This window comes from Acanthisitta chloris, unplaced genomic scaffold (genome assembly GCF_000695815.1).
Source record: "Acanthisitta chloris isolate BGI_N310 unplaced genomic scaffold, ASM69581v1 scaffold1789, whole genome shotgun sequence".
Taxonomy (NCBI): domain Eukaryota; kingdom Metazoa; phylum Chordata; class Aves; order Passeriformes; family Acanthisittidae; genus Acanthisitta; species Acanthisitta chloris.
This window is the reverse complement of record NW_008692866.1, coordinates 1-20,677: the sequence shown is the minus strand read 5'-3', so window position 1 is coordinate 20,677 and position 20,677 is coordinate 1. Positions and strand designations below refer to the sequence as shown.

At 53.8% G+C, this 20,677-nt stretch overlaps 2 protein-coding genes across 2 annotated transcripts in view; both read right to left on the bottom strand.

The window, feature by feature from the left end:
- The window catches only part of SLC5A11 (solute carrier family 5 (sodium/inositol cotransporter), member 11), a 12,460-nt gene extending 7,573 nt beyond the window's left edge, over positions 1-4,887 (bottom strand). The window contains 7 exon segments of the mRNA XM_009082809.1: positions 628-733; positions 2,212-2,316; positions 2,780-2,839; positions 3,053-3,077; positions 3,079-3,143; positions 3,771-3,842; positions 4,756-4,887. Of these exon segments, the coding sequence (XP_009081057.1) occupies positions 628-733; positions 2,212-2,316; positions 2,780-2,839; positions 3,053-3,077; positions 3,079-3,143; positions 3,771-3,842; positions 4,756-4,887 (565 nt within the window).
- A 7,524-nt stretch (positions 4,888-12,411) lies between these two features.
- Positions 12,412-20,674, bottom strand: LOC103809936 (delphilin-like; the record flags this gene model as incomplete). Its single annotated transcript, XM_009082810.1, has 10 exons — positions 12,412-12,483; positions 12,963-13,127; positions 13,533-13,651; positions 15,168-15,297; positions 15,837-15,923; positions 16,749-16,904; positions 17,344-17,540; positions 18,239-18,328; positions 19,247-19,334; positions 20,573-20,674. Coding segments are annotated over 10 exons (1,206 nt in total), but the record flags the coding sequence as incomplete, so codon positions are not given.
- Positions 20,675-20,677: the final 3 nt, after the last annotated feature.

The following is a 20,677-nucleotide window of genomic DNA, read 5'->3' as shown; positions in this document are numbered from 1 at the left end:
GGGGGGGGGGGGGGTGATGTTACATCACTGGGGGTGAGCACTGGGAAAGGAATAACCTTTATTTGTTTGGGATTTCTGCTTGTTCCGTGTGTGGCTGTTTTCCATTTGGCCACTCATAAGGCCTGAAAGGGCATCCAAGACTGGAGTCTTTCCGCATTACACGGCTCATTGTCCTGGAAATCCCTCACACCTCCAGAGAGCCCAAGGAAAATGTGTCCTGCAAACTCCTCCAGCAGAGCTTCTCCTTAAAGCAGACCTAAGACACACCCACCTGGGGTGGCCTATGAGGGTGTTCACTCACTCTCACTTGGTAGCTTTTTCTAAAAAGGTGAATTTTTGGTTGCTTTTCCCCCCAGTATCCACACTCATGGCAAAACCAGATGGTATGAGGTTGCAGGAATCCTACCACAAGCATGAGGACACTTGGTACAGGGCATGAACCACAGAATCCTGGAGTGGTTTGGGCTGGAAGGGACCTTAAGGACCATTTCCACCGCCTTGCCACGGCCAAGGACACCTTCTACTAGACCCAGTGGCTCCGAGCCCCATCCAGCCCTGCCTTGGACACTTGGATGTCTCAGCTCCCTGGGCAGGATCTGTAGTAGGATCTGGCACCTGGCCACGTACCTGACACTGTGTAGACAGCAGTGATGGCCAACAGCCCTGCCACGGCGATGTAGAGGTCCCAGTGCAAGGCCTGCTGGATGAACAGGGCCCCAGCATACATATCAACCTGGAGAAAAACACAGTGGCACAGTTGCAATGATGAACATTACCAAGCCTCTCAGAGCATGAACATTTTGGTGACCAACCCATCTCCTTTATGGGAACCAGTCTGGTTTGAAACTGCTCATGACCCCCCAGCTCCCTGCAGCATCTCCTGCCTTGCAGTGGGACCAAGCCCAATTCATTCTTTAGCCAGTTTATTATCATTACTGATCACGGGAAAGGCAGTAAAAGTGATGATGGAGCTGTCACAAGAGAGGGGGAGTGTGCACAGCTCTCCATGAGAAAGGCATTTGGATGGGATGAGCTTATCTCTTCCCAGTGGGAAGAACTGGGCTGGCCTGGGGACTGGGGCACCTGCTGTGCAAACCCACCTGGTGTCTCAGCCACCACACTCTCAGCACCCATCAGCCAGAATGAGAATTCCTCCCTGCTGACATGGGTCAGGCACATCATAAGGCAAAGTGTCCTTGGGGCTGGGCCAGCCCTGACCAACCAGCTCTGCAGCTACGTGAGAACTTTGAGGTTTAGGAGAGGTTAGGACAGACAAACATGGGAGGACAGACAGCTATAAAACATCCTGAGTGCAGGGATTGTGTTATCAGAGATTTCATCAAATGGTCAGTGTTAACTAGTGGAGAACCTGAGCCTTGCTGCTCAGTGCCACCTCAACCCCAGGACTTGCACACATTTCATACAGTCCTGGAATGGTTTGGGTTGGAAGGACCCTAAAGCTCATTTCATTCCACCCCCTGCCATGGGCAGGGGCACCTTGCACCAGCCCAAGTTGCTTCAAGCCCCATCTAACCTGGCTTGGAATACTTCAGGGATGGAGCAGCCTCAGCTTCTCTGGGCAACCTGTGCTATCTTTCAGTGTAAAGCCATTCTCCCCTGACAGAAGTTTCAGGGGGTCAGAGGCAGGGTCAGACACCACGATCTGTGTAGAGGAAAAACCCCAGCAGCCTCGGTGTGGTGTCACAGTCTGTGCCTGCTGTGGTTAATGAGCAGCCACCGAGGGGTTGTGCAAGGGTTGATTCAGTTATTTATTCAAACAGCTGCAATAAATCACTGAACACTCATCTTCTAACCCTGCACCAGCTCCTCCATCCTTCTCCATCCTGCAATAACAGCACCTCGTGTCTGCATGGGCAATAAATGTGATAGGGGGAGAAACTGGGTGAGCTGCCAGAGGTGCAAAAGCTAACAACCACCACATCCATACTCACAGCTCCACCTTTGCTATCAGCTGTTGCTCAGGGCACTGACACAAGCCTTTCCTCCAGCTCTATCACTTATTACAGTGCTTTATGGGCAAAAAGAGGAGTTATTCTGTTTGTGTAGGTTCTCAGAACAACTCCAGTCCCTTCCTTGGGCATCTTGATAGTAAACTTTTCTCTGCTCTCCAGGGAATGGCTACTGCTTGCACCTCTCAGTCACTTGTTTCCAAAGTGAATTGAATCCAACATTTCCATTTTTTCTACTCACTGATATTTTGGTGAAGATGTAGATGAACAAGTAGAGAATTGCCAGAAACACCTGAATTCTTTTGCCTCCAAAACGTTTCCTCAAGTACTCTGGCATGGTCGTGACCTATGGAGAGACACAGCATCAGGGAAGGTGGGACAAGGTCATTCCCAGAGCTGCCAAGGGCTCACCCATGGAGCTGTGTGGGTGCTTTGCACTGGCAGAAGAGCAGAAGGGTTCTGATGCCTGCCCTGGGCTGGTATGTGGTTCCCAGCTGCCTACTTAGGCCAGCACAGCAGCTCATCAAGCACTGACTTTGCTGCGATGTGTGGCACAAGGTTCACTATAAACCACGACACGTCTGCATCCATCTCCTCGGGAGACGGAGTGACTTTACTCATTGCCAGGGGTAAGAGAGCAATCTGCCCCCCAAATCCACAGTGTTGGTCCCAGTCAGCACCTCTCCTCCCCATTACCCAGGGCACCGGAGCAGCCAAGTGCCCCAGGATTGACTCCAGGAGCAGCACAGGAGAGGGTTAAGCCCATGAGCCACACAGGTGATTCAGGTACCAACACTCCCTCTACTCACCCCTGATGCTATGTAAATGGGGAGGAAGAGCCAGGCCAGCACCAGGACACAGAACATCCCCTGCAAAGTGAAGGGAGATGAAGGTCAGGGTGGTCCAGGCTGCGATGGGGTGGACCACACGGACACGGGGACTCAGCCCCCAATATCTGGTGTCTTCTGGCTTGTTCAGCAGATCCTGAGTGCTGGCACTGCCAGAGCTGCACCCTTGTGTGGTGACTGGTTGGAGCTGCCCTGTAGAGCACAGAGGACTCCCAAACACTGTGCCACACTCACGTTCCACTCGTAGGCTGTTTTTTTTTCCAGACCCAGCCAGGCCGATGAAGTGGCCACTCCCAACGTTGCTAGCAAACAGGGATGCACCCACCTGGGGAAAGAGAGAAAATCAGATCTGAGCCTGGCACAGGGTATCCTTCCCAGCCTGGGGAGCACAGCGATGCTGCTCCCCCTCACAACCATGGGGGACACGAAATGCTCATCACTCTCTGCCATCACCTTCTTTTGCCTACAAGTTTAATGGCTCTGGCATCTCTCTCCAGCTTCTTTACCATTCACTGCCTAGTTGTGGGCATGTTTAGCACCATCCTGCTTCCAAAATAGGCTCTAGTCTCTCTTGGTGGGTAGGGAGCAGGGCAGTAGGCAGAGGTCATCAGGTTCTGGTGTCAGCACATACTGAGAGCCCAGCCCAGCCTAAATGAGCCAGCCCAGACAACAGACTGGCTCAGCACAAAGCTGTGTCCATGCTGGGGAATCCCCAGTTCATTCTGGAAACCTCCAGACATTGCAAGGCATAAGTCTGGCCCTCACCATCCACTTCCCCAGTCTCAGATCTGAGGGGAAAAAAGAACCAGTATATAACTGGGACTTTGCAAAACATGGGAGTAATGTTTATTTAGTCATTGCTGTCTGGAGAAGTAAACTCTGCTTGGGCAGAAGCCCTTGTCAGCCCTGCTGGGCACAGGGGCACAGGCAGGGTGATGGCACAGATACTCACAGGCCACCAGACCATCTGTCCCCCGGCGAGGAAGTAACCTTTGACAGTGCTGCGCTGCGTCTTCCACATGGACTGGGGAAGCAGAAGAGAGGCACATGGCTCAGCCATCGTTTCAGTGGCTGCTCAGGGCATCACCCAGAGATTTCCCCACTGGGAGACTCTGAGCTGTCATCAGGTGGAAACCAAGGGTTCCCTGGAGGACAGTTGCTGCTGGGAGGTCCTGGGGGATGAGGGCTGCGATCACCCAGGGCTCTGAGCCACACACAAAGTTTTCCATCATCTCAGCATCCTGATGGAATGTTTTCTGTGATAAGCAACTTAAATCACTGCAAATCAGAAAGGAAGGCAAACAGTTTTGGACAAGAACTGTGGACATGGAAAGGAAATAATTTGGGACAAGAGCTGTGGAATCCCTAGGTACTAGGCACAGCCTGGACAGACACTCAGCCTTGCACATATGGCTCATGGACTTCTCCTCCTCAGAGACAGTTCATGCAACAGCCTGAGAGTTATGCACCACATTTGAAGGGAGCAGCTCTTCATCTCTGACTCCTGACCAGGTTGTGCTGCTGCTGTCACAAAAGCCATGCCAAAGGATGTCCTCCTGCTTTAAGTGTGTACAGGCAGTGTTTTAAATCGATGGAAACTGCTGTCAGACCCCTGTGGACAAGCACAGGTGATTTATAGGACAGCAATTCCTTCCTGAATGAACAAAGCATTATTATTAGCAATACTAATAATACTTAGCCTCTTCCTCACCAGGGTTCTCAAAACCTTGGCAAACACCAGGCTGAGGAGCTCTCCTCTGGGGCAGGGAGGGCACTTCCTCAGGCTGAGGTGAGGAGAAGGACCTGTAAACTCCCTGCTCAGTTGAATCCAGTGAAGTGCACCCTGACTCCAGCCAAAGTAAAATAATTTGAGCCCAAACCATCCATATTTTTCAGCATAACAGGCACATATGAAATTTTATAACTTGTTTGCTTACCCACAGACCAACTGCAAGGACGAACAGGAAGTACAGCACGAGGACAGCAATGTCTATGGGCTCCAGAGTCTTCTGGGGAAACACATCCCACGAGGGGGTCACAGAGGTTGGGGTGATGCTGGTGGGCTCCATGGCTTCTTGGGCAGGCTGAGAGCTTCTTTGTCTTGATGCATATATCTGTTAAAAATGGTGACATGGTTAGAGCAGGATGTGGCAGCACCAGGAAGGTGCTGACTGTTCCTTCACCATTTCAGGGCTCTCAGCTCTGGCTCTGGCTGCAGTGCTGCTTGTGCTGGAGCTCTGGGGAAGGATCTTGTCTCTGGGGTTTGCCTTCATCCATGACTCCCTTTCTGTGCTGTGGAGATGCTGCCAGCAGACAGCCCAGTGTGGGTTGGTGGTATTTCTTATACAATCTTCTAGCTGGTGAGAAATGGAGGCATTAGAGAGAAGGTGTAAACAGCTGAAATGGGCAGAGGAAAGGATGAGGACATGGCCCAGCCAGTCCATGGTTCCCATGTGGCAGCGCTGCAGCACTGGCTTTGATAAGAAGCTGCTGCCAGAACTGTGTCCACGATGGGGTGTGAAGGCACTTGGACTGCTCCAGCAGTGCTGACATGTTCCTCCTTTGCCACAGCAAGAGCTCAAGCCCCAGTGCAGAGTGCTTGGATCTCCTCCCAAGTGAGGCCAATGTCCAGTGAGTGAGCTCTGCCCTGCGCTCTGTATCAGCAACATCCAATCACAGGGATGGATGTGCCCTCTGCCACACCAGAGCAGGCAGTGGGGATGAGCAGTAAGTACCCCCAGTACCCAGAGCAACTGGCACCAAGCGGCAGAAGAGTCAGTGGTGGAGCTGGGGCTCACCCCTCACCGAATGCAGATGGATTTCCTGCAGGTGTGTCCCCTCATGTGCTTCCACAGGAACAAAGCCTCATTTTCTTCTCCAGAAATGCCTGATGAGGAGATGTGGCACCACTGTAGGATCCCCAGAAGGGCTCCCTGGAGCCCTATAGAGCTCTCATGTTACCAGGCTGCTGCCCTTTGGCAGGAGCGGGATAAAGTCCAGGGCAGGAGGTTGGTCCGGTGTCTGAATTAATGCAGTTCCTCCTCATTTCCTCCTCCCCTCAGCTGGGCTCAGTCATGCTTTGAGAGCAGAGCAGAAGGCGAGTGACAGCCACAGTGTGGCCAAGGCCACATCAGACAGTCCCTGCCTGGACGTGGCTGCTGTCAGTCCCCAGGGAACCCTCAGTGCTGCATGGGAGCAGGTTTGGGATTATTCCTCTTACCCCACTGAGCTGAGGAGGTGGTTCCTCCAAAGAGGAGCAGAGCCAGCACTCACCAGCCTTGGCACAGCCTCACAGCCAACTCAGCCCCGGGTCCAGTCCTGGCGTCACTGGGACGCCTGTGCTGGGTGCCTGCTGTTCCCTGTCCTGTGCAGCTGGCCAGGTCCTTTGGCCTCTCTTTCACTTGCAAGGAGACACTTATAAGCTCCCCCCTGGCAAAGAGCTGAAGAAGGTGGGGCGAGAGGTGGCCTGCACTGGCCTGGGGCACCCAGCATGGATGGTCAGATGACAAGCGGTCAAACAAGTTCTTCCTCTGAACATCCAGTGGGCAGCAAAGCCCAGACAGGACAGGACAGGACACCAGCCTGTCCCACAGCCACATGTTTCATTCACAACTGCCAGCTTCAGCCTGGGTCCAGGTGCTGAGCTGCAGCTGAACCTGCCTTCAGCTCACCTGTGGCCTGAGGACCTGCCCGGAGTGCGACTCAGCTCTGCTCCTGCACCAACAGCACCCCTGGGTACAGCTGCTCAGGTGGGTGGACCAAACAGAGAGGGACTGGAGTGACAGGTGCTGTGGTGACAAAGGTGCTGGCAATGCTCAGAAGGACAAATCCTGCCCGGTGTCCCCTCTACATTCCATCCTGAAGCCCAGGCTGTGCCTGGACCAGCACTGCTGGGATCATCGATTTGCCAAAGCTCAGGCAATGGAGAGTTTCCAGCTGCAGGTACCATCCCACCCCATCACCTGCTTCCCATAGCTGGGGGTTGTAGCCCGAGACAGCAACAGCCTCCAGCACAAGAGCCAAAGATGCTAGAGAGCCATGTTCTGGTTGAGGGCAGCAGTGGCAGCACCAGGGTGGGATCAGGGACTGGCAGCACCTTGGCAGAGCCTTTTCCATGCCTTATAAACTCCCTGGATCCCACCAAATTCCTTGGGAGCTTCTGCCTGGCAATGAGGCAGGACACTGATGACCAGATCAGTGCTATCTTATGCCTTTAAGAAGCAATGTGTCTTGGCTGCTGCCGAGTTTTTACTGGCATGCTAAACCTCTAACTAGGAAAAGGAAAACAGGTTTGGTATGTGAGCCTGGGGAAGCTGCTAACCTGCTCCAACACCACCGATTCTCCCTCTGATACTGCTGTTTCTTTCCATCCCGAGACACTTCCCACCTCAGGACCCACAGCAGGGAGTCAGAGAATCACAGGATCATGGAATATCCGAGCCAGAAGGGACCCCCAAGGAGCATCACAGCCCAGCTCCGGGTGGCACGGGCAGGACAGACAGTGCTGCGGCTCCGGTCTCACTCGGGACTCAGCCACGCGGGCAGAGAGTGTCGTGATTGTCCCTCCGCAGCTCGAGTGGAGCGGGACAGCTCTGCGGGCACCTGTCGCTGCTCTCGGTGCAGAAAGCAGAGTCGGGACGCGCTCGGGTGGCACTGCCAGGGCTGAGCGCGGGTTGAGCTCCTCCTGCGCTGCCGGGCGCGCTCGGATCCCCAGCTCTGCACAGTGGAAATTTTGCCCGTGTTGTGAATTCAGCTCACGGCCTGGTGTCCCCCGGTGCCTGGCACAGGCGGCGGAGCTTTCCTCGCCAGGGACTGCGCGAGGGAACAGCCGTGGCATGGGAATGAAGGCGCTGCAGCTGGTCCATCCTCTCCCGCCGGGGCCGGGGGATGCAGCCCACGTGGCTCTCGAGTAACCCGCGGGACCGCATCGCTCTCAATGCCTCCTCAACGGAATTTTTAAAGTATTCCCAGGTCCATCCTCCTACAGACAGCACGGCCCGCCGGGGCTGAGCAGCCCAGCGCAGCCCCAAACCCGACCGGAGCGCCCCGACTCGAGGGAGAAGCCGAAAGGGAACTTACTGCGCTCAGCTGGGTCTTATCCTGCTCCCCGCGCCGGGCACCGCCAGGGCTCTGCCAACTGACAGGCAGCTTAAATATTGCCAGAGAATCGGGGTTTGCCAGCAGAGCTGTTAACAGGGTCACAAGGAATGAGAAGGAATATTTATAGTCAAAGTTAAACTAATTGACCGAAGTTACTCTTTTGGTCTCCCGTGGCTCTGGTGAGAAGTGTATTATTTTCACTATCAGGGCTCCCGGGTCAAACTCCACGGAGTGCCATTCTCTTAAGCAATCTGTGCAGCTACAGAAGGGACACAGAACAATAAAAAATCCCTGCTGATGTCCCCTCGAGCTGACAGCCCGTGGCACAGGGAGCAGCTGACAGCCAGTCCCGTCTCTGGTTTGTGCCTGAGCCTCACACAGAGAAGGATCCATCCGTGGGCTGGGATTTGTTGCACATTGCTGAGGCTGTAGGTTCATCCCAGAACTGATTCCCCCTCTGGGACTGGGCTGCAGGTTTGGCTTCAGCATCATCTGTCTGAAAACCCTGATAAACCATTAAGGTCAAAGCACACAGAGAGAGATGCTGAAGAGAGACCTCACAGCACAGAGAGATACCAAGGCAGGAGGCACCTCATACATCCCTCGGGGTGCACAGAGCCCCAGGCAGCACTGCTGAGGAGCTCCCTCCTGGGCAGGAAACCTGTGAGCTAACCCACACCCCAGCAGTGGAGTTACCATCTGAAATTCTACTGCAGGTGACCCCCTAAGGGCACATTTTAACCTGCCAAAGGGCAAGGATATATGGGATATTGGGAAGGAATTCCTCCCTGTGAGATGCTGAGGCACTGGCACAGGTTGCCCAGAGAAGCTGTGGCTGCTCCATCCCTGGGAGTGTTCCAGTCCAGGCTGGATGGGGCTTGGAGCAACCTGGGCTAGGTGTCCCTGCCCATGGCAGGAGGGGGACTGGATGGGCTTTAAGTTCCCTCCAACCCAAACCATTCTATCATCTATGATTCCATGAAAAACTCAGTGTCTGTATTTTCTCTCACTGTTTCCCTCTCAGAGTTCTGATGAACATAACTAAAGCCCTTTGAATCTTGCTTTAATTTGATCTGCTACAGTCTGGAAAGCCCAGATTTTCCCAAATCATATCAGAACAAGGTGGATCCTCAAGGGCTGCAAAAGCAGCACTCAGGAGCCTCATGCTGCCTCCCAGTCTGTGCTGTATTTTATCCTGATTTACAGCCCTTCCAGCCTGAAGCTGAGATCTCTCTTTGTCTCTTTGGCATCTTTCATGGCACCTGGACAATCATTACAGGTCATGGCCCTTCAAACCATTCTCAAGATAGTCAGAGGGAGGCTTCATATGTGGTTCCACTTGAAGATCCTGGTGCTATTGTATCCCAGCTGTGATCCTGTCCCACCATGACTTTACTCAAGCTGCTCATTTCCTCTGTGAGAGTCTTTTTTCCCCCCGTTTCTTTCAGGAAAGGGTGAAAATCCTTAAATAATGCGAGGTCTGGAATGTAAACCGGGATTTTCAGGGGCAGGGTTTGCCAGGTTGTGATGGAGGATGGCAGTGGCACCCACGGAGCAGGAGCACCACGGCTGCATTCCCTGCACTGCCCCTGGCTGCTGTCTGGGTTGGTATTGCCCTCCAAGGACAGGCTTTCCTGTGAGGATGACCCTGTGATCTGGCTGACACAGGAATTCTGTCCAGGCTGAAGGAGAGGCTTAGCCTGTGCGTTGGGTCTGGGGAGGAATTACCTCATGTCTGCTGCATCATAACCAGCAAAATGGGAGTGTGCAGGGAATGATGTGATTGTCGTGTGGGACATGGTGCAGTGGGGGCTCTGGGACAGCTTTCCTGCATTCCTGTGGTGGTCTTGGGACTCAGTCTGGGTGGTGGGAGGTGTGACAGCCACACCGGGTGGCTCAGGGTCTTGGGGCTGCGACATAGACAGGTGGGATTGGCCAGGGAGGCTGAGGAGACATCAGGAGGGGTTTGAGCACTTCAAACAGAATCACAGGGTGGTTCAGGTTGGGTGGGATTGCTGGAGGTCACCTAGTCCAACCTCCCTGTTCCCCTGGAGTCAGCACTCAGGATCATGTGCAGGTGACTCTTGGTATCTCCGCGGAAGGAGATGCACGTGCCCAGCAAGGAACACTTTGGTTAACTGCACAGAGCTGTGTCCCTGCCACCAGGGATCCATCATGCTGCTGTAAACCAGCTAAACTACAACCAGAACATCTGATATGGAGCCAGTCCCTATCTCTCTGCTCTTAGTGTCAAGGGAGATAAATTGCTCTGGGGCTCACCCTCAGCCAAGAATTCATTTTCAGAAGGAAACAATTCCCTGGCTCATACACTCACTGGAGAAAAAAAAAAGTCCATAGTATTTAAAGAATTTGCTTGATCACCCCAGCCTGGATGCTGCAGGTCCCTTGGGCAGAGATTCTCCCCAGCCCAGCCAGGTGAGACTCCCTGCAGGTGTAAGTGACCAGTATTAACCAGTGCAGTGACAGAAGTGCCAAATGCAGAATTCCTCACACCATCACCAGCAGTTTTGGACAGAAGACAGAGGTCTGTGCAGTCAGGGGGCAGAAGGCAGTAGCTTTATTTCAGGAGTAGCACATAGGCATTGGGTAGAGACTGACGTGTGAATATACATAGTCCTGTTATCAAATCATGTAACCAGCAGTTCTGGTTCTTTGAAAATATTCACATAAAAATACCAAAGGTGTTGGAGTTCTACCTATTTTGGAAAGTTACAACATGTAGCAAAATCTATGTACAGCAGTTTCTCTCATGAGAGTTTTGAAAGAACCTCCAGGGCTTTAAATACCGAATACGTTAAAAAAAAAAAATCAAAGGAATGCAGTGTGCAACATCCAAGAGGGAGAGTGGAGCGGAGGAAGCATGTCCCTATCACTGTCATCGGGGCAGGGACAAGGCTGGACCTCTGGGAACACAAGGCTACGCACTACCTGGCACTTAAAGCTGTATAAACAGAGAACACCTGTGAAAATATACTTCACTTTCTACAGCAGGGTTTAAAAAAGTCCCGAAACCCAGAGATTTGGTGGGCGTAAGGTCTCCCAGAAATAATGCACCGGTTGGTGATTGTGTCCTTGAGCAGAGGCTGCAGGAGGAGCTCTTGCTCTGGCAATAGGTGGGAGGAGGGTGACCTACAGCTTGCCAGGGCTGCCACGGGCTGGGATGCGGGAGCAGGACGGGGTGAGAAGGCAACGGATGCGTTTTGCACAGAGAAAAGCCTCAGAGCAGGAACGCACTGTGAGTTTGCTGCCAAAGCTCTCGGGGCTCCAAGGCACCCGGAGCTGCACGCACTGACCGCGGGGTGCTGCTAGCCCTTTTGGCCCGGGGGACAGTGCAGAGGAACTGGGGACAATCAGGGGTTGGGGACAGATGGATGTGCATGTTGGAAGGTGGACATGCACATCAGAAGATGGACATGCACGCTCCTGGAGTTCCCTGGGATATCCACCGTGAACAACTGGTCACACAACAAAGGGACTCAGGCTTCCAGCCCTCAGGAATGACTAGAGGAGGTATTTCCCATGGTCTGCCGTGCCTTGAAGCAGCACTCAAGGCTGCAGAGGACTCACTGTTAGGCTACCAGGGGTTCTGTGCTTTCCAAGGAGGCACCAAAATGCTCAGGGATTTCTGGTGAGTTCCAATGAGCTGATGGTGTTAAACTCTTGGAACAGCTGTAAGCAAAACTGACAGCCAGGAAGGACCTGTGCAGCTTGGTAGGACCATACTGGATCCATGTTTGGGACCACATTAACATGCCAGAAGGGTTCTGAAAGGTCCTACTGCTTTCCATTGCCACTGGCTGGCAACAGCAGGGGATTAAAGCCTCTGGGCCACCTCCAGTGATCTCTGCTCTACAATTACACTCTGTTCAGGTGGAGCTTCAGCCTCGTGCTCTGCTCCAGGGCAGAAGGACTTGGAGAGGAAATGGAGAACAGTTCAGCAGTATTGCTCCTTAGGGTCCTAGGAGAGCAGGTGCTGGTGGCATCCCTCTTCCTTGCGCTCCCTTTCCCACCTGACCTGCTCTGGCTTCACAGGGAGTCTGTAGCTGGGCTTTAACTCCAGCCCTGAGGCTGTCAGGGTGAGCAGTGCCTGCCTGGGAAGAGCTCCTGATGCTCAGGCAGTGGCCATGGGGACTGGAGAAGGTATCAGTTACACTAGTTCTGGGCACTCAAGAGAGTGGGGGTTTACCAGATGTGTCTGAAATACTTGGCCCAGTAGTGCACTGGAATTGAAGGGTGCTAAGCAAGCTGTTGTCAAGCCCAATGTGGTGTTTACCTTTGTGTCCCTGTGCCTCACCCTCACACCATCCACTGTCACCTGTGGTGCGTTCCCAGTGACCACCTGCCCCATCCCTCCAGCCATGGCTCTGCTTGCTGGGAGCAGGTGGCAGCGGCATATTTACAACCAAACTGAACAGGAGCAAATTGCACTTTGTTGGCAATGAATTGTTGCACCTCGGGTCACTGCAGGTCCATCACCAGGCCAGGGGAGAGGTCATCCGGGGGCTGCGCTGGCTCTCGCCCACCTGCACGTCACAGAGAGCTCTCTGTGGGGACAGAGCAGAGAGCAAAGGTGAGCATCGGGCATGGGCAGGTAGTGGCCACAGGTTGCCCAGAGAAGCTGTGGCTGCTCCACCCCTGGAAGTGCTCAACGCCAGGTTGGATGGGGCTTGGAGCAACCTGGGCTGGTGGAAAGTGTCCCTGCCCATGGCAGGGGTGGGACTGGATGGGCTTTAAGGTTCCTCCAACCCAAACTGCTCTGGGGTTCTATGAACAACTGTGTTACTCTCCCTGGGGCTGGTGCTTGGACCATCACCCTCCTTCAGCATCCAGCTCCACACAGCAGACTTGTGTGTTGGACAAATTGCACTTTATCACATTAGAGAAACTGCCTCTTACAGCCACTCATGTACAGATGCTCACAAACACCTCATCTTGCTCACACCACTCACACACAAGTAAAACACCTCACTCACTCACTTCACTTCACAGGAGAGCCCTGATTGGCTCTGAAAGTTCAACTCACCTCAAACTTGCTCATGAATTCTGCAAAGATGCCAAAGAAAGCCTCGGAAGTTGTCATTTTGGAGTCCTCCCCGAAGAAGGACAACACCTTGCTGAACTCCTCCATGGCTTTGTGCTGCAGCTCATCCAGGGACCGCATGGCAGGCTGGGCACTCTCCAGGAAGGACTGAAGGAAGTGGATTAAGGACAAACAGCCATTCCACGGGGCTGATCCATCAGGATCACTTATCAATCTCTTATCAAATGGCTGCGTGCCAGCTCAGGTGTCAGCAAGGACCTGCTGCACAAGCAGGTGTGGAGGGTGCTGGGCACACCCAGCTGTCCCTGACAGCTCTGAGCTGAAGGACACACTCAGCACACCCTCTGGCCTCGTGGCACTGGGGCTGTGCCAGGCAGAGGCTGATGTGCACTACAAAAGCTGCTTCCATGCTGGCTAAGGGTGAGGGGAGATTTCCACCAGTGCTGAGGTGGTGCTGGACACAGCCAGGCTGCTCTCCAAGGAGCCCCAAGGACATCAAAGTGGTTTTACTGGAGGTCACACTAGTGATTTGCCCCTTTTCCAGAAGGATACAGTCATCACTATTGCAAATCTGTCCTCTGCAGTCGCTGGCATATTGTGACAGGCTGTCTGGATGTCACTGACTGTGGTGTGCAGGTCCTTCAAGTCAGCTGTCAGTGTCCTCTGGTTCACTGCAGGAGAAGAGTGGAGTCAGCAGTGTTGGGAGATGTAGCTCTGGGCTGATTCCCATGGCAAAGAGAGGGCAATGAGCATGGGCCATCAGACAAGGGGTCAGGCTGTCTGTCTGCAGGGCTCTGCACAACCTGTCCACCAGGCAAGGTGGACAACCAGACCACCCTGCTGCGATCAGCAGGTTGCCAGCAGCTCTTGGTGCTCAGGCCAAGAGATGCCAAGAACCTCAGAAGGAGCCTGGAACATGCTAAGGACAAGGAGCTTGCAGGACTCAGGGGCATGAGAGTAGTGATGGACACACAGGTACTTGGGAGGGGAGGGTGTGTGCACAGGTCAGCAGGACAAGGGGTGACACAGTATCACCCCTTGTCTGAGAGCTTCCAGTGACAAGGGGGTTAGTAGTTAGGCCAGATACAAACTCCAGCTGGGAAAGCTACAGGTACAGACCTTCCTCAGGTGGAAAAGAGCAGCTCCAGGCCTGAATTTGCTCCTTTATTTATCCACTGTGGCCCTAATTCCCAAGGGAATTGCTCACAAACAGCAGGGGATGGTGTGCAATGAGAATGCAGCTTGTGCTTTGCAGAGATTCATAGGATTGTTTAAAATCAGAGAATCATGGAACCATTTGGGTTGGAAAAGACCTTTAAGATCATCCAGTCCAAATGTTACCCCAGGCACTGCCAAAGCCATCAGTAACCCATATCCCCAGAGTTGTAGAGAGCGAAAAGGTCTCCCTGAGCCTCCTTTTCTCCAGGCTGACCCCCTCCACAGCTCCCTCAGCTGCTCCTCCTCAGATCTGTGCTCCAGCCCCTTCCCCAGCTCAATCCCCTTCTCTGGACATGCTCCAGCCGCTCAGTGTCCTCCTTGTGAGAGGCCCAAAACTGATCCCAGAATGGAAGATGCCTCACCAGTGCCCAGCACAAGGGGCAGGCACTGCCCTGCTTCGGTGGCCACACATGACCATTCACCATCCAACACTGGTGGACACAGGATAACCCCAGCATCTGTGTGACTGTTTTTATTGCAGCCAGTGGTGCCGTACGGTCCTTAGTCAACATGACATAGCTGTGACTGGACTGTGAACCCACGCTGAAGGTGTTGTACACCCTGACCCACAGTGATTGCAGCAGCAATAGCTGCACACCGGGGTGGAGGGAGCAGCAGCTGGGTGGGGCAGACAGCTCCTGGCACTTCCATTTCCTGTGCCTTGTTTGCACTTCCAAGGTACCTCTGAACTTGGGAATCACTTTTTCAAGTCAGAAGGGAACTTCAGGTTGGGACAGAGCCTTGTCTAGGCACTGCCAAGTGCAGCAGCACGGGATGGGTGGTACCTCCCCTGTCACTAAGCTCATCCCTCCTTACCCCTCTCCTCTCACTCAGGACCATTCTTCACTTGTTTCGGTTTCCATCCTGCTCATTCCAATGCTGTGCAGTTCATGGCTGACCCCAGACCCAAACAAAACCAAGAAGCAGTGCAGGGAGACACAGAACTTGCAGATACTCCTGTTCCTTTACCTTTGGCAGCAAGCGGCACTGTCGGAAGGTCCTTGGCAAAGCCCAGGAGCTCTGGGAAGTGTTGGCTAAGGGATTTGGCAAGAATGTGCAGGAAGGTGGATTTCCCATCAACAGTCTTGGTCGTGTTCAGCTGCAGCAAAGCAGAAGAAGTGAAGAGATGCCCCACAGAGGGAGTGTGTCTCGCCACGCACTTGCTGTGTGGCTCACCCAGGCTCCCAGCTCTGCTCAGCCCCTGCTCACATGCAGGGCAATGCCCAACCACACTGTGTGGTTAATGGTTAAATAGCATTTGTAATGTTTACACAGCATGTATGCCCAGATTAGTGGCACGGAGATGCTCCTTCCTGCAGGGCAGGGCTGTCCCTCTGTCCCCCACTCCTCAGGAGTCCCACCGCAACCCACGGGGGATAAAGACCTCCCTTTCCCATGCCATGACCGTGGGCTCTGGCCAGTCGAGGCAGGTTGGATACCCCAGCACACTGAAGCACCAGACTCCCATTAGGCTCTCTCTGAAGCCACCCCTGTGGGTCAGTCCAGCCCCTCCCCAGTTTCCTCCCTCCAGGGGTGGCTGCACCCGGGGGTCTTTAGGAGAACAGGTACAATGGACTGGGCACATATAGCTCCCAGTGTTGGTGCCTCCTGTACAGGAACGAGCCTGCCTCGCCTTACCTCGGTGAGGAAGTTAATTTTAAAGCCTGTTGTTTTGCTGGTCTTGGGCTGCCCATTGTTCAAGTAGTTTCCCATGGCCAGCACGAACTGCAAAGAGAAACCCAGGCAATGAGGGGCCTGTGACCTCCTGCACTGTATCATCCCATTTCCCAGCCTCTGGGACTCTGGATTTCTGTTCTCCACCTGTTAATGGGCAACCAGGCAACACCCTTCAAGGATCTAAGGAATTGTTTGGGGCTACTGGTCAGGAGTCACTTAGGAGGTTCAGCTCTCATCTGGAGATGTCTTTGGTCACATGGTGACCTCGTTTATCCAACCTGCTTTTTTTTAAGGCAAACCCAAATGAATTAACAGCAATTTGGGGCAGCTCATCTCAGGAGTGTCAAGGAGAAGCTGCAATGGGATTTGTTCTCTCTCTCTCTGCCAGGCACAGCCCACCCCAGGACCCCAAAAGTACCTCCTTGGGGGAACAGACAGTGTGAGGACCCTGATGGCACCACAGCAGGGCTGGCACAAGCCCCAGCCATGCACAGGGACCAGCCTGCAGTGCTACCTGCATGCCAGGGGATACACAGTGACAGTTGGGACAGACCCCACATCCCCCAGCCCCATCACAGCCCAGGACACCCTGGGTGGCTCTGCTGTGGTCCTGCCCAGCAGGTTTCTGGCTCCTGCAGCCCTCCCTGTGCTGCAGGTGGGTGCATAGCCATTAGTGATCTGCCCTCCTACATCCTCCTTAGGTCGGACCCGCACACGCCAACACCAGGTGATGGACCGTGGTCCAACTGGTCCTGAAGGGGTCCAGGACACAGCCATGGGGCTAGAGCTGTGCCCTGCCTGCCCATGGATGCTCCTATGCAGGTTATGGGTCCGTGGTAGCTGTCACCAGAGAGAAGGAAGGACTGCCCTGACCTCCAGGATCTTAGCCAGCTTCTTGCTGCTTTTGAGCTCTAGAGAGGCCTTGCAGATGCATTCGTAGCTGGCTTTGATCTCCTCTGTCTTCTCCTGCAGGGTGGTCTTAAAGTGCAGGCTGCGCAGGCGGATCTTGTACTCCGGTACAGACAGCATCTGGGCAACAGGAGGAGTAAGTGACTATCCCCATCAGCCACAATCCCTCCTATATGGTGCTTTTCCTGGCTTGTTGCCCTGTGCATGGAAGCAGGATGCATTAGCTTAGCACAGGTGACACACAGAGCAGATGGGCTGGTTTGCTGCCACGGGATGGAGAGTTTCACACCAACACCCACGTGTGACTTTGTCAACAGAAAGTAAATCAGAGTTGGGCAGAGCCACTCTTGCCATGGAGCAAACATATGGTACTCTTCAGCTCTAACCAGCTACTGTGGGAGCTGTCAGGCCCCTCAGGCATCAGCCCAAGCATCGCTCACCTACGGTCCCAGTGACCAGTGCCACCAGCTCCTCCCATCCCACCCCAGTGTCCTGCTGACCGGGGACGTGGCACATGCAGCCCTCCCTGCTCCCAGGGCACATCCCTGCCCACAGGTACCTGCAGCACAAACTGGTCAGGCTCACTCAGCTTGCCAGGGTTCTCCTTGTAGCTCTGGAAGCGCTGGACCTCCTCCCCATCCGGGGCATAGAGCAGGAGCTGCTTAATGTGAGAAGGCTCCAGACGGTCTGTCTCCATCGTCATCAGGATCTGCCGCAGCTCCACGTGTGACAGCTTGAGGTGGGCGATCAGGATGGCTGGGGGAGAGAGGTAAATCACTTGGAGGGGAGGAGGATGGGACCCTGGGGGCTGTGCTGGAGACAGACTGACTGGCAGGATGGGGCCAGGAGGTAAAGCTCAACCTCTCCACAGTGTGAGTGGTGTGGACTTCTGCTAGTGTCCATGGGGAGAGGAAGGGTTTTCTGCTCCCCAAGGCCCTGCAGAAGCTGCAAGGGGATCCCAAGAATCACTTTGGTCCTGCATCATGTCATGTACGTCACCCACGCATCAGGGCCGGCTGCACTGGAAACCACCCCTGCTCCCACATGCCCCACAGCCAGGGGATCAGGGTCTTTAAGGATCCCACCAAGCCCTCCCACCCTCTTTCCTATCAGAAGCACATCCTGGAAAAGCAGCACTGTCCTTTCACTGACCCATTTCGCCCTACAGGGCCATGCAAGCTCTGCCCTTCTCCCTCCCCAGGTCAATGAGTCACATCCCTTTCCCATAAAGTCACCTTGTTCCCTCTGCCTGGTGCTGAGCCCAGTCCACAGGGGCTCTGGGCTGCAGGAAAAGTCCATCCCAGCCAAGCTGTACCAATGGGATTGTGCCCATGGGATTGTGCTCATGGGTCTGTGCCCATGTGACTTCATTCCCTTTACCTTTCCAGTTCTCTACATCCCTGGTCCCACCTCTGGGCCCATTTTGGGGTTAGCTTCACGGTGAAGTTACTTACATGTGTTGTAGGCCTTTTTGTGGGACAAAATTTCAACCACATCTTTCTTTTTAAAGCTCTCAGGCATGAGAGTTGGCTCTGGAAGAGAAACTGAAAGATTTAATCATGGGTAAGGACAGGCTCAGTTGGCTCCAGCAGAGAGAAAACTGCCCTGCAAACACTGAAACCATGAATGAGAGAGAGGAGAACTGATACTTTGCACACAGCAATGGCTCCGGAGTCCTTGAATGCTGCGATTCAAAGATCTCCTCAATGGAGGACTCGGTTGGAGCTGGAAAAGGTAAAACGAGAGGTGAAACACACAGAAAATCCCAGACTGCTCAGAAACATCCCCAAAAAGGTGCCCCCTGGGAAGAATCCTGTTTCATCCCACTTCCACTGCCACTTGGGCACTGTGTCCCTTGGAGCAGGAGACATGCCATTCCACTGAGATGCCTCCCTCCAGGGTAGCCACCCTGGTCACCACCACTCCTCACCCTCTCTCTGGCTTTGTGGCACCCAGAGATCCCAGTGGGTGGGAGATCCCAGTCACTGGTGCTGCTGGAGACCTCAGTTCAAGAACGACAGAAGGGCTGCATGGGCAGGGAGCTCCAGACCCCATTGCAGATCCTGGGGGAACTAACATTACATATGTAAAAAGAAAAGTGTTGTTGTTTGTGATGATTTTTGTGGACACGGGAATGTCTTCATGGCTTTTTCAGCATTTTTCAGCATTCTCAAAGCACCAGAGTGGCACTAGGTGAAACTCTCCAGGAGAGTTTCACTGTTCCATGAGACGCACAGAGAAAACAGATCACAACAGAAAAGATAATTAAGGGAGATAGCAAAACCATCTCCACCTTAATGATCTGCTGTGCCACCAGCCACAAAGTCCTGAGTATGAACAAATCCATGCCATGGGTGATGTCACGGACTAGGCATTGCCTTGCTGCCCACCAAACCCCAGTTCCTCCCAGCTCCCCAGTCTCTGGTTGGTACCCGGACAAATTTTGGGGCTCAGGTACTTACTTGTAGGCTTCTGTGTCCCAAAGTGCAGTTCCAGGTCGAGGTATTTGACCATATCACTCAGCTTGTCATAATCTGAGTCTTCCCCAAGCTGCAGAAGGAGGAAGACTCAGGAGCTGTGCTGGCACAGGGGACAGCCTCACAGTGCTGGGCACCTCCCCTATACCCCACACCAAGCTTTGTGTCCCCAGAAGAAACCAGGAGAGGGTGGTGGCACTGTCCTGTGACTGAAGAACTCAGCCACTGCTCCAGAGACTGACTCAGCTCCTGACAAAGCTGAAATCCTACAGAGCATCTCTGTCTTCACTTGCTACTTGGGCACAATTTACTGAAGGACAAAATAGGAATTACAGAAACTTCAGGAATGTTTTGCAAAAATGACTAGGAAGAAGCATCTGTCTCTCCAGAGTGCCCAGGAGAGGGACCTGCAGGATTTCAAGTGCCTGTGGGACTGGCAGATGATCCCACAGCTCCCCTCTCACTGCTCGGGGCACGGAGAAAACAACATGTCCTGAACACCAGGAGAGACACAGAGGCTGGCAATTACACCTCAGGGAGGACAGTTCCCGCTACGAGGATTGAATCCACCTCCAGAGTTCTGCACCACTTTAAGTCCACAATTCCAAAGGATTATCACATCTAGTCTCACCCTTCGACTCTGCTTTTCGCCTCCAGTGTCCTGCCCTGCCTCGAGAGCAGATCTGGAGGCAGATCCTGACTGCATCAACCACCAGAGAGCAGGAGAGCAAGTGCTCCTGAGACACTCTCACCAAAACCAGCATCTTGGAGGCCTCCCAGAGCCCCTCCCCCATCCCAGCAGTTTGGCTCAAACAATCAAAAGGATGAAAAGAAATACAAGACTTTCTGTCACGTTGCATCTTCAGGAACTGCACTGACAGGACAGGGAATAATGGGTTCAAACTGAAAAAGGGGAAATTGAGGTTAGATATTATGAAGAAAATCTTCCCTGTGAGGTGCTGAGGCACTGGCACAGGTTGCCCAGAGCAGCTGTGGCTGCTCCATCCCTGGAGTGTTCCAGGCCAGGCTGAATGGGGCTTGGAGCAACCTGGGCTGGTCGGAGGTATCTCTGCCCATGGGTGAAACTGGATAAGCTTTCAGATCCTTCCAATCCAAACTATTGCATGACTCCAGGATTCTAAAATCTTCAGAGTTCACCCCCTTGCCATGTGTAGCCCTACAAGAGGCCGGGACATGGTGCTCTGGGGAGGCCACAGCCCCCAGCACTCTGAGCAGTGCCCACAGATGCTCCCACCAACCTGTACAGCCTCAGCACAGGTAACCATAACCCAGACCAGCCCAGGGCCATACCTGCCCCCAGATGGTCCCTTCTGAGTTCTCCACCTGCTCCCACCGCAGCCTCTTGACGCTCATGTGGTTGGACTCGCTCCTGCGGTGCAGCAGCCCCCGGTGCAG